Here is a 13,973-nt window from a genome sequence, read left to right on the forward strand (position 1 = left end):
TCTGACCACCGCCAAGCTTCCCAAAGTCCTTCTCACTCTTACCCTGAGATTGTGAGATCGTTATAGAAGGTTTCCTTTCTCTTTTGTGTCCTATTCTTCTACAAGTTGAAGTATTTTGTTCTCCTTTATTATGTGATGTGCAGTGCTGCATTATATATAGGAGCATCTCATAAAATTAGAATATCATCAAAAAATTACATTTATTTCAGTAATTCAATTCAAGAAGTTAAACTCATATTTTATATTCAAGGGCCACCGACAGCCTCCTCAGTACTCCATCTTCCACCTGACTTCCCCTGCTGGCCTGATTAATGCTTATATGTGAGGTAAGCAGGCCTCCTTCCAGCCCCTTTCTGCTGGGGATTGGTCAAGGACCTTATAAATATGCCAAGCAGCCCCTCCTGGCTTCAACCCACTACATCTGGAAGCTTCTCCAAAGTTCCACAAAACCGGGGGAGGCACCAGAAGAGCTGCCTGAGATGTGCTGCATTATATACAGGAGCGTCTCATAAAATTAGAATATCATCAAAAAATTCATTTCAGTAATTCAATTCAAAAAGTGAAACTCATATTTTATATAGATGTGTTACACACAGAGTGATATATTTCAAGCATTTCTCTCTTTTAATTATGATTATGGCTTACAGCTAGAGACACCCCAAAATTTAGTATCTTAGAAAATTAGAATATTATATAAGACCAATAAAAAAAGTTTGTTTAATACAGAAATGTTGGCTTACTGAAAAGTCTGTCCATGTACAGTATAGTAGGCACTCAATACATGGTTGGGGCTCCTTCAAGGGCCACAGATAGCCTCCTCAGCACTCCATCTTCCACCCAACTGCCCCTGCTGGCCTGACTCATGCTTATTTATGAGGTAAACAGGCCTCCTTCCAGACCCTTTCTGCTGGGGATTGGTCAAGGACCTTATAAATATGCAAAGCAGCCCCTCCTGACTTCCACCCACTACAACTGGAAACTTCTCCAAGGTTCCAGATAACTGAGGGAGGCACCGGAAGAGCTTCCTGATGAGTCATCCAGACTCCCTGAGTCACTCAACCCTGACCCAGATTCAACCCAGGCCTGGCTCTCAGCCAAACCAATTGTCTTACTCTAACAAATAACCTATATACATCTAGCACACTAGAGGGTGCTACAAAAGGAAACCTTGAAAAACAGTAACTTTCCGGTGTCAGGGAACCCCTGCTAAACATGACTATATCTGCAACTCATGATACATTTGTGTGATGGTCAGGGAAGAATGTTCCTTACCCGTGTGGTCATTGGGAAGAATTACCCCCCTTACAATGGTGTCAGTGGGAACTTATCGGAGAGGAAGAAATGGCTTCTTGCTCAAGGAAAGTGGGTAGAATACATGTCCAATAACGGGTCATGGATGACCGGTATATCTGTATACTCTGAACACGAAAAAGGACGCTCACCCATGTGAATCCTCTGGAGTGGAAGAAGGTCTACTTTCCAAGTGAAACCTTTCCCGTAATCTGTGTGGCCACTCTGGTGTATAAGAAGCCATTCTTTTCGAGTGAAACATTTCCCGCACTCTGCTAATGAAAAAGGACGCTCTCCTGTGTGGCTTCTCTAATGTGTAAGAAGCCTTTCTGAGTGAAACCTTTCCCGCACTCTAAACATAAAAATGGAAGTTCAACCAAGGGGCGTTTCTGGCGTTCAAAAAGTGCTGCTTTCTGAGTGAATGTTTTTCCGCACTCTTTCTTGGCATGAAAAAAGACGCTCACCCATGTGACTTCTCCGGAATATAAAAAATTAAGTAATTTATTATGTTAAGAGAAACCATCTCATATTCCTTAGAAAGAAAAAGGACGCTTCCCCTTCTTTCAGGGGGAAAACATTTTCCTCACACTGAACTTTAAAAAGGACGCTCTCCTGTGTGGTTTTTCTGATGTTTGGTAAGGGCACATTTTTGAGTGAAACGCTTTCCGCACTCTGCACATGAATATGGACACTCCCCCGTGTGAGTTCTCTGGTGCAAAATAAGATTACTTTTGAAACTAAAACATTTCCCACACTCTGGACATGAAAAAGGACGCTCGCCTGTGTGTTTTCTCTGATGTGTTAGCAGGTTGTTTTTCGTAGTAAAACATTTTCCACACTCTGAGCATGAAAAAGGACGCTCCCCAGTGTGGCTTCTCTGGTGTGTAAGAAGGTATCCTTTTTGAGAGAAACATTTCCCGCACTCTAAGCAGGAAAAAGGACGCTCGCCAGTGTGACTTCTCTGATGTGTGAGAAGCCCATCTTTCAGAGTGAAACTTTTTCCGCACTCCAAACATGAAAAAGGACGCACACCCGTATGAGTTCTCTGATGTATTATGAGGTGTTCTTTCTGAGTGAAACATTTTCCACACTCTGAACATGAAAAAGGTTGCTCACCAGTGTGGCTTCTTTGGTGTGTGAGAAGTACTTGTTTCCGAGTGAAACATTTCCCGCACTCTGCACATGAAAAAGGACGCTCTCCTGTGTGGCTTCTCTGGTGTGTAAAAAGGTCTCCTTTCTGCGTGAAACATTTCCCGCACTCTGAACACGAAAAAGGGCGCTCACCCATGTGAACTCTCTGATGTTTGGTAAGAACACTTTTTTGAGTGAAACATTTTCCGCACTCTGAACATGAAAAAGGACGCTCACCCGTGTGAGTTCTCTGGTGCAAAATAAAGTTTCTTTTACTAATGAAACATTTCCCGCACTCTGGACATGAAAAAGGATGCTCGCCTGTGTGTTTTCTCTGATGTGTTAGAAGGTTGTGTTTCGCAGTGAAACGTTTTCCACACTCTGAGCATGAAAAAAGGCGCTCACCAATGTGGCTTCTCTGGTGTGTAAGAAGGTCTCCTTTCTGTGTGAAACATTTCCCGCACTTTACACATAAAAAAGTGCACTCACCCGTGTGAATTCTCTGGTGTTTGGTAAGAACACTTTTTTGAGTGAAACCTTTTCCGCACTCTGAACATGAAAAAGGACGCTCACCTGTGTGAGTTCTCTGGTGCAAAATAAAGTTTCCTTTCACACTGAAACATTTTCCGCACTCTAAACATGAAAAAGGACGCTCACCGGTGTGACTTCTCTGATGTGTAAGAAGCCTTTCTTTCCGAGGGAAACTTTTCCCGCACTCTGAACATGAAAATGGACGCTCGCCTGTATGTTTTCTCTGATGTGTTAGGAGGTTTCCTTTCTGAGTAAAACGTTTTCCACACTCTGAACATGAAAAAGGACGCTCACAAGTGTGGCTTCTCTGGTGTTTAAGAAGCCTTTCTTTCCGTTTAAAACATTTTCCGCACTCTGCACACGAAAAAGGACGCTCTCCAATGTGACTTCTCTGGTGTGTAAGAAGTTCTCCTTCTTGAGTGAAACATTTCCCGCACTCTGCACATGAAAAAGGGCGCTCACTCATGTGAATTCTCTGGTGTTCAATAAGTATGTTTTTTCGAGTGAAACGTTTCCCGCACTCTGGACATTGAAATGGACGCTCACACGTTGGGGTCTCTTCTTCTACAGCTTCAGAACGCAGGGATCCGTTATCCTCCATGTGCAGATCTAAATCACTAGAAGTTCTTTGAGGATCGGATTTATCAGAAGATCTCTCCGCACTGCCAAGTGCGGGACATGCTTTGCTGGTAACATTATGTGATTTATCAAAGGAGTCTTCAGGATTAGAGGAAGCCAACGGTCTATTCACACAGTAAGGTCTGTGATGTGTATCTGGAGGAATATGGATCGCTCCTAGGGAAGATTTTACAATGCCATTTTCTGTCTTACAATCCAAAGACTGAATAGGATTTTCTTCTGAGGAATTCCAGACATGGCGTCCATCTGTGTGAAAGAAGAATATTATTCACTAGACATTAAGTTAAAATTAACTTAATTAAATTAAACATTAAATTAACAGGCGCTAGATATATGTGGTCAAACATTTGTAAAAACAGACTTGTTCCAGTAAGGCGTACTTTGCTACTAAAGTCAGTTTGCTTATAAATGTCCCTTTAACCGCTTCCATACAGAGCAGTTAGACCCCCTTCCTGCCCAGACCAATTTTCAGCTTTCAGCACTCTCACACTTTGAATGACAATTGCTCAGTCATGCTACACTGTAACCAAACAAAATTTTTATCATTTTTTTCACACAAATAGAGCTTTCTTTTGGTGGTATTTGATCACAACTGGGGTTTTTTTTTTCCGTGATATAAGCAAAAAAAGAGCAAAAATTTTGCAAAAAAAACACTTTTTTTTAGTTTCTATTATAAAATTTTGCAAAAAATTAATTTTTCTTCATACATTTGGGCCAAAATTTATACTGCTACATATCTCTGGTAAAATTAACCCAAATTAGTGTATATTATTTAGTCTGTGTGAAAGTTATTGAGTCTAGAAGCTATGGTACCAATTACTGAAAATTGATCACACCAGATGTACTGATGGCCTATCTCCTTTCTTGAGGCCCTGAAATGTCAGGACAGTACAAATACCCCCCAAATGACCCTTTTTTGTAAAGTAGACAGTCCAAGGTATTTAGTAAGAGGCATGGTGAGTTTTTTGAAGTTATAATTTTTTCCCACAATTCTTGGGAAAATGAAGAAAACATTTTTTTTTCTTTTTTTTTCCCAAAACGTTGTCAATTTATAAGCTATTTCTAACACATAGCATGTACACAGCAAAAATGACACCCCAAAATTCATTCTGCTACTCCTTCTGAGTATGGTGATACCACATGTGTGAGACTTTTACACAGCCTGGCCACAAAAAGAGACTCCACGTCCAAGTAGCACCATAAGGCGTTTTAGGAGCATAAATACACATAAAACTTTCTTACTACCTATCACACTTTTCAAGGCCCTAGAGCACCAATACAATGGAAAAGTCCACAAAATGACCCCATTTTGGAAAGCAAACACTCCAACGTATATTCTATGAGGCATTATGGGTCCTTTGAACATGTCATTTTTTTCCACAAGTTTTTGGAAAATGTGGGAAAAAAATAAAAACTTTTTTTTTTACACAAAGTTGTAAATTTATAGAATATTCCTAACACATAGCATGTACACAGCAAAAATGACACCCCAAAATACATTCTGCCACTCCTCCTGAGTATGGCAATACCACATGTGTGAGACTTTTTCACAGCCTAGCCATATAGAGGGGCCCAACATCCAAGGAGCATCATCATGCATCCTAGCCACTTGCCTAGGCCTATTTTTGACATTTGGTGTTTACAAGCTAAAATCAGTTGTTTTTGCTAGAAAACTACTTAGAACCCCAAAACATTATATATTTTTTTTTAGCAGAGACCCTAGAGAATAAAATGGAGATTATTGCAATATTTTTTATCACACCGTATTTGCGCAGCGGTCTTCCAAAAGCAATTTTTTGGGAAAAAAATCACTTTTTTTAATTAAAAAATAAGAAAACAGTAAAGTTAGCCCAATTGTTTTCCATAATGTGAAAGATAATGTTACGCCGAGTAAATAGATACCCAACATGTCATGCTTCAAAATTGCGCACGCTCACAGAATGGTGACAAACTTTGGTACTTAAAAATCCCCATAGGCGACATTTTAAAAATTTCTACAGGTTGCTATCTTAGAGTTACAGAGGAGGTCTAGGGCTCAAATTATTGCTCTTGCTCTAACGATCGCGACGATACCTCACATGTGTAGTTTGAACACTGTTTACATATGTGGGCGGGGTTTCCGTATGCGTTCGCTTCTGCGCGCGAGCTCGCGGGGACAGGGCGCTTTAATTTTCTTTTTTTTTTTTTTTACTATTTATTTTATTTATTATTTTTTATTTTTACACTGTTTTTTAAAAAAAAAAAAAAATTGATCATTTTTATTTCTATTACAAGAAATGTAAACATTACTTGTAATAGAAAAAGGCACGACAGGACCTCTTTTTTGTGAGATCTGGGGTCAAAAAGTCCTCAGATCTCACAAGTACACCAAAAGATAGAAAAAATGAAAAAAAAAAATTAAAAAAAAATTAAATAAAATGAAAAAAAAAAAAGGGACCTTTAAACTGGTTGCTAGGCAATGACATTTGCCGTAGTTTCGGTCCTCCAAGACCATAGAGTCAAGTGAGGGCAAGCTTGCCCTCACTCGACATCCTGTCTGTGAGGATCTGGGACCGGATCGTTTTCCCCGCTGCCGGCGGGTTCGGTAAACGGGGAAAAGGACCAGAATGCAGCGGGAGGGGGGGGGGGCACCTCTTCCGCCACCCCGGAAGGGTGATCCCGCGGCGAATCCGCCGCTGGGACCACCCTTATCGGAAAGCCAACCGTCCACCGTTTAAAAAAATACCAGGGTTATGGCAGCTATCTGCTGCCATAACACCGGTATTTAGGTTTAAACGGACGACGTATATAAACCTTTTTGGACTTGGACATGGTGGCTGTATGAAGGGTGACAGGTACTCGGGTACTTTGCTGGGCAGGTGACAGGTACTCTGGTACTGATGAGCAAGTGGCAGGTACTCGAGTACTCCGATAGGCAGGTGACAGGTACTCGGGTACTCTTATGGGCAGGTGACAGGCAGGTGATAGGTACTGATGAGTAGTACTGATACTGATAGGTGATACTGATACTGTACTGATGATGGGTACGGATGATCAGTACTGATACTAATAGGTGATAGGTACTGATGGGTACTGATGAGTACTGATGAGTAGTAATGGGTAATGATGAGCAGGTGGCAAGTACTCGGGTACTTCAGGTGTCAGGTACTCTGATGAGCAGGTGGAAGGTACTCGGGTACTCTGTTGGGTAGGTGACAGGTACTTGGGTACCCTGATGGGTAGGTGACAGGTACTCGGGTACTCCGATGACGGGTACTCAAAGTACCAGAGTACCTGTCATCAGAGTACCCGAGTACCTGTCATCAGAGTACCCGAGTACCCGTCATCAGAGTATCCGAGTACCCGTCATCAGCGTACCCGAGTACCTGTCATCAGAGTACCCGAGTACCTGTCATCAGAGTACCCGAGTACCCATCATCAGAGTACCCGAGTACCTGTCACCAGCCCATCAGAGTACCTGTCATCAGAGTACCCGAGTACCTGTCATCAGAGTACCTGAGTACCTGTCATCAGAGTACCCGAGTACCTGTCATCAGAGTACCCGAGTACCCGTCAGAGTACCCGAGTACCTGTCATCAGAGTACCTGTCATCAGAGTACCCGAGTACCTGTCATCAGAGTACCCGAATACCTGTCACCAGCCCATCAGAGTACCCGAGTACCTGTCATCTGAGTACCTGATGGGCTGGTGACAGGTACTCGGGTACTTTGATGGGCTAGTGACAGGTGCTCTTTATTGGGGGGGGGGGCAATCAGTGTGTTTAGGGTGCACTGTAGTTGGTAACTAGCTGTTACCACAATCTCCTCCTGACACAGGATCAGTGTGTGAGGAGGAGAACACGGTGACAGCTAGTTACTGTGTTCTCTGATGACATTTGTGACCGGCTGTGATTGGACACAGCCGGTCACGTGGTAAAGAGCCAATTTCATTGGCTCTTTACCTAGATCGGGGATCGACTCTGTCCGAGGGACGAGCCTCGTCCCCGATCGCCGCGCTGCGCGCCCCCGGGGGCGCGCATTAAGGAAGTAACGAGCGGCTCGCGCTGGAGCCGCTCATGTGATCGGCTGTGATTGACACAGCCGATCACGTGGTAAACAGCCAATTTCATTGGCTGTTTACCTTGATCGGGGTTGGGCTCAGTCCGAGGGACGAGCCTCACCCCCGATCGCCGCGCTGCGCGCCCCCGGGGGCGCGCAGTAGCGGGAAGATCCGGGCGCCGTCATATGACGTCCGCCCGGATCGAGAAAGGATTTGTGCCGACGTCATTTGACATGACGCGGTACGGAAGGGGTTAATAGCGTGTCTATGTTCTGCGTTTTTTTTTTTTACAGTAATGCACTTACAGTGGTAGATTTCAATCAGGCAATTTTCCTTTAACAGCGCTTCTACAGTCGCAGATTTGCTTTGCTGAGTGTTACAGGTTTTTTCCTCTGTTTAAATGATCCTTTTCCTTTAAAAATTAATCATGGCTCTATTTGCTTTTTTCACCACAATAATTACAGTCAAAGGGTTTGCCAAGTATAAGTTTCCTCATACAATGTCCTTTTAATATCTTTAAGTCTCTCCCTCATCAGCCTCCTTGTCCGACCTGTCACGCACTGTGCACTGCGTCCCTGTTGCTCTAGCAATCCAATCTAGTGTCCCCATCGGAGTGCCTCCTTACATCAGTGTCCCCATCTGAGTGCTCCCTTACATCAGTGTCCCCATCGGAGTGCCTCCTTACATCAGTGTCCCCATCTGAGTGCTCCCTTACATCAGTGTCCCCATCTGAGTGCTCCCTTACATCAGTGTCCCCATCGGAGTGCTCCCTTACATCAGTGTCCCCATCGGAGTGCTCCCTTACATCAGTGTCCCCATCGGAGTGCCTCCTTACATTAGTGTCCCCATCGGAGTGCTCCCTTACATTAGTGTCCCCATCGGAGTGCTCCCTTACATTAGTGTCCCCATCGGAGTGCTCCCTTACATTAGTGTCCCCATCGGAGTGCCTCCTTACATCAGTGTCCCTTTATGTGTCTGGGTCAGAGTTCCCCTGTATGAGCCCCGGTTAAAGTGTCCCTGGTCAGAATCCCCCTTAATAATGCGGTCAGAATCCCCCTTAATAATGCGGTCAGAGTCCCCCTTAATAATGCGGTCAGAGTCCCTCTTAATATTGCGGTCAGAGTCCCCCTTAATATTGCGGTCAGAGTCCCCCTTAATATTGCCGTCAGAGTTCCCCTTAATATTGCAGTCCGAGTCCCCCTTTAATGTGCCCCGATAAGAGCTGTGTTTGTGTTCTCTAATCAGACAATATTCCCATATATATATATATATATATATAATATACACAGTACAAAAGGTCAGCTTCACAGAGTAATGACACGCCTCCTACTCTCTCTACTTATCTGCTATGTAACCCCGATGGTGTACACAGAGCCTATGTGTGCTGCTGAGCAGATAACTTCTACTGTCTGATTGGTAGGTGGGAGTGGTTTATGCAAATTACCCACAGAACTGCAGAGCTGATCACATGCTGAAGTGCAATGCTGTATTTATTCGTTTCTAATATATATATATATTGTGCAGAATGAAACGTAAAGTCTTTAATATATATGTGCATTATGAAGTACATTGAATACAACATTTAAATGGCTTTTATTGTTCATGACAGAATTCATCACCGTAATCTGAAAAGGCAGTTGTTATGGGCTGGCAGCAGTAACGGCCGGTGGCTCACTCAGATGTGGTTGTGAGTTGCCACCCACAGTTTGGGAAGTCCTGCCCTAACAGACTAACCATGTATAATATGTTCCCTATGAGTAAGCTTTAGTTATGGTGCAGGGTGGGGAACCTACGGTTTGCTCCGTTATGGCAGTCTGAGTGAGTCACAGGTGGAGTGATATCAAATGCACTCTGCATGTGACCAATACAGGAAATATCACCTCTTCCTCCAGCGTGGCGCCACTACACTTCACCTAGCCAGCATTTCCCGCCAGCAGCACACACAGCAGTACCAGCCTGAGCCAGCAATACCCACAGCAGTACCAGCCAGCAGTACCCACAACAGTATCAGCCTGAGCCAGCAGTACCAGCCAGCAGTACTCACAGTACAAGCCAACAGTACCAGCCTGAGCCACCAGTACCCACAGCTGTACCAGCCAGCGATACCCACCAGCTGTACCCGCCAGCAGTTATTTTAAAAACTTACCACCACAAAAAAGTAGACTGCGCTCCAGACTGACCGACACAAACCTGGAAAACCAGTTGCGAGTAGCGTCATCATCAATACCAGCTAACATCACACATCTCACCAAAGAGAAGCAGTTGCAGCCATCACATTAGGGGTGAGTTAATTAAATGTTTGACCAAATATAACAGGCTAATTTTTAAGGTGATCATTTTGTACGTTCCCCGAATGGTTTTATAGATACCCAAATGGCCCTTGGCAGAAAAAAGGTTCCCCACCCCTGTTATGGTGGAACGTCTTGGGGTGATCCAGGTGGAACAGTTTGTATAACGCAGAGTTGAATAAACTTGAACAAGGCTTTTAAAAGTCAGAGTCTTCCTCTCTTCTTTGTGATTTTTTTGGATGGATTCTTAGTAGTGGCCACCAACCGCTAGGAGCCAGATCTCTGAGTCGGATGATTTGTGGTGATGATTGCCTGCATTGGAACATTATCTCCTGTATCGCATCACAATATGACTTACCTGTCCCAACATCTAGAGAAGTTTCCTCCATTTTAATATTCATCCTCACTCCAACCTCCTCCACAGACTGCTGCTCACCCCTCTCAAACATCTCTTCCTCTTCAGCTTTAACATCACTCGCCCCCTCACCCTAAAGCAACAGAATGATTTAAAATCTTCATTCCCTGAGCACTGAAAGCTAAAAATAACATAAATAATATAATTTCACGCAGCTTGGAGATTCAGACGCTTTGTTCCACCTACCTGATGATGGTGGGGGATGGTGTGACCTTCCTGTGTGGAATCCTGGGAATACAGAGGACAGAGACATCTCTCTGGTGGGTTTCTATCACTGCATGGCTCCATCATATCCTTGTATCCTTCTGAAAACTCCTCTTTCTCTTCTTTAACAAGGATTTTAAAATATTTCAGATCTCCGCTCTGTGTTTAATAATGAAAAAATAACTTCAATGTTTATAAATCGACTGAAAACACAGACCCAAATGATGGATGAAAAGAGAGAAAATATAATCTATAAAGTATAACTTCACATAATAATTCCACATATCATCTCAGTGAGTTCATGTTCTAGATGCCCCATCCACCAACCTTGTCATTGTGATATATGGTGTGACCTTCCGGTGTGGAATCCCGGGAATACAGAGGACGGGGACATCTCTCTGGTGGGTTCCCATTACTGGATCCATCTGTAGGAAACACACACTGACTGAATACATTGTTTCTATGTGTTTATCAGATGATTTTTTTTTATTTTAAAGCCCGTAGCGTGTGAAACACACTCAAAAGACTTCACCCGGTGCATAAAAAGTGCACACACGCAAACGTGAACACACAAAAACTGCACAGGGTGTGCGAAAATGGTCTGGTCTCCGAAGAGGTTGGACCTATACCTTGATCCCCCGGGGCGCAAGACTCCTGACAGGGACTGAGGTACTTCCTATGGTTTGCCTGGCCGAAACCTGGCAAACCCCGTTCTCCAGGGGGACTGCCGAAACAGCCCACCCCAAGTACTGGGTGGGGCTCCCCCGAAGGGAGACCCCATGAGAGAGGGCGAACTGAGCCAAAAGGCCGTGTCCACCCCCTCCCAAGACTTTCAAGGTAGGCCCAGAGACCCACACCGTACTCGTCGTGCAGAGGAAGAAAAAGGTGATAGTGAAGTGACAAAACACTACAAAGAAAAAGCACACACAAACAAAAAGGTGGGGAAGGGGAAGTGGGGAAGTGAATTAGTGCCTTTGTGAAAATACAAAGGCAGGCCTTCCGGCCGGAATAAAAATTCCTCTGGTCGAAGCCAAAAGGCCTTGCCCAAGAGGCAGGTGCTTAAAAAAGTGTGTAGGTGCAGTGACCATGGTGCCGAAAAACTCAAGGCGAGCTGCCCCTCACCAGTGAGAATTAAGGCACCCCTGGGCTGCCACCCCAGGGGTACATACACTACGGGCTTATTCTACCCCGGCCCAAAGGCCAGACCAAGTGTAGCCCTATCCTACCAGGAGGCATCAGAACTTTGGACAGCTTAGGGAGAACCTACCTTCAACTGGGGACAAGCCTTTTGCAAGGCCAGATTCAACCCAGGAGGAAAGGCTCCCCCACCGCCACCGCCGTTCCTTACCAATCACATCCAGGAGCAGTACTAACTGGTCACGGTACAACCCAGTTTTCTCGCTCCCTTCAAACTGGCAGGGGCGGACCCATTCAAATCAGAGGCAATGGACCCATCCGGCTTTCTCTGATGTGGCTTACTTCCCAGTCCCCCGGTTGTTCCGGAGCGCCCTGGTTCATTTCAGCCCCCACCGATACTAACCATCAGGTTCCATACCAACTGATAAGAACAGATACTACACTTGATCTTAGCCAAAAGGCCGAGAAGCGATGTGTTTATCAGATGATGGGGGATTTAGGTGGATCCTCCGTACCGCTCTCTCCTTTACAATAAAGTCTCCTCTTACCCGGTGATGTGAGGGGCGGCTGATTCTCCATCATGACCTCCTTGTAGAGATCCTTGTTTCCTTCTAAATACTCCCACTCCTCCATGGAGAAATAGACAGTGACATCCTGACACCTTATAGGAACCTGACACACACAATGATACAGTCACCATCCAGACACATCCCTTGTCTGTTACTGGATAATGTCCCAGAATTCCCAGCACCGCTTACCTCTGATGTCAGTAGCTCAGTGATCCTCTTGGAGACTTCTAGAATCTTCCACTTGTGGTGCCTTTTAGGAGTCAGGGAGTAAAGTGGAGTTGTATGGTCACCAGACTTCTTGACAACAGGGAAACTCTGTATTGAAACAGAAATAAAGAGGTTGAGTGACCTCCCATAATCCTCCTCACCTCTCCGGTCAGCAGGTAGATGATCTTCGGGGTGAGGTCTAATATCCTATCAGTCAAGTTTTCTTTGTCCATCTTCATTGAGGTGGTCATGTGATCTATACAGGACTCTCCTCTCTGTAGGACAGGTAATAATCTGAGAAATTTTTGAAATTTAAGGCTCTGTACTTTACAGCCCACATCAATTGATCATTGTCTTTAGTTTTATAATCACCAATTGTTCCACGAATGATTGTCACGGATCTCTAAATCTACCGACAGCGGCTGGTGATTGCTATCACTCAGAGCGCCTCTAGCTAGATATTATTATATATACTTTGTATTATTATATTTTATATGTGTCTGGGTATTACTACCATATTTCCCGGCGTATAAGATGACTTTTTAACCCAGGAAAATCTTCTCAAAAGTTGGGGGTCGTCTTATAGGGCGGATGCTGAAATTTCGGAGCCGAACTGGAGGATATGCAGTGGGGAGGGGGGGGGGGGGGCTCAAAAACGGCAGCGGTATGCCCGTGGTTGTAAGCCTACTTGGATTGGCTCTCCCTGCCTGCCCAGCCCTCCCTGTCTAAGAGACTATGGTATGCCCGGGGTATGGAAAAAAGAGAAAGAGAGCAGCGATGTTACCAGAAAAAACATGCCTTTTTCACCCGTCTGGCCCGCCCTTGTATCCTATTACCGTACCTCCTTCTCTGCGTCTCGCTCCTGAGGACTGCAGTAAAGTGGTGCAGGCGTGCATGTGCGAGATCTGAGAGGCAGAGAAGGAGGTACGGTAATAGGATACAAGGGCGGGCCAGACAGGTGAAAGAGGCGTGTTTTTCTGGTCACATCGCCGCTCTCTCTCTCTTTTTTACATACCCCGGGCATACGGTATTTTTAATCATAGATAGCATCTAGGTGCTGGATCACACTAAAAAAACGTGGAAGTGTACAGAAAGCATAAATATCTTTGCGTTACAGACAGGATGCTGAAATTGTTATGAATTTTGAAAATTCAATTGACACAGTATCGTCTATATCAAACATGCATTCAAAGATTAAAAAACACTGTCACTGAGATCATTGGCCATTTTTTATTTTGTTTCCCGAGTTAAAACTTGCCTTTTATATTACCCTCTAACTTTTGGGTCATGGATTACCATATTGAAATCAAATCTGATGTTTTTTTAATTTTTATTTGGTGTGCGTTGGAAGAGGGGTAGTCTTATATGGCGAGTACATCCCAAACTCTATATTTTAACTGGAAAAGTTGGGGGTCCTCTTATACGCCCAGTAGTCTAATACGCCGGAAAATACGGTATATACATATTATACATTTATTCTACATATATTGCTAGACCCTATTACTTATGAATTTGTAGGACGTC

General features: G+C 44.3%; 2 protein-coding genes across 2 annotated transcripts in view; both read right to left on the bottom strand.

Moving 5' to 3' along the window:
- The window catches only part of LOC309564420 (uncharacterized protein), a gene marked incomplete at both ends in the record, with an annotated part of 648,900 nt that overhangs the window by 19,448 nt on the left and 615,479 nt on the right, over positions 1–13,973 (bottom strand).
- Positions 1,886–13,973, bottom strand: part of LOC309563485 (uncharacterized protein) — a gene marked incomplete at its 3' end in the record, with an annotated part of 314,854 nt that continues 302,766 nt past the window's right edge. Inside the window, exon 11 of the mRNA XM_082267878.1 lies at positions 1,886–2,742. Within this exon, the coding sequence (XP_082124004.1) occupies positions 1,886–2,742 (857 nt within the window). The remainder of the gene's footprint in view (positions 2,743–13,973) is intronic.

Source organism: Pelophylax lessonae (assembly GCF_965119305.1).
Source record: "Pelophylax lessonae genome assembly, chromosome: 9".
NCBI classification, from domain to species: domain Eukaryota; kingdom Metazoa; phylum Chordata; class Amphibia; order Anura; family Ranidae; genus Pelophylax; species Pelophylax lessonae.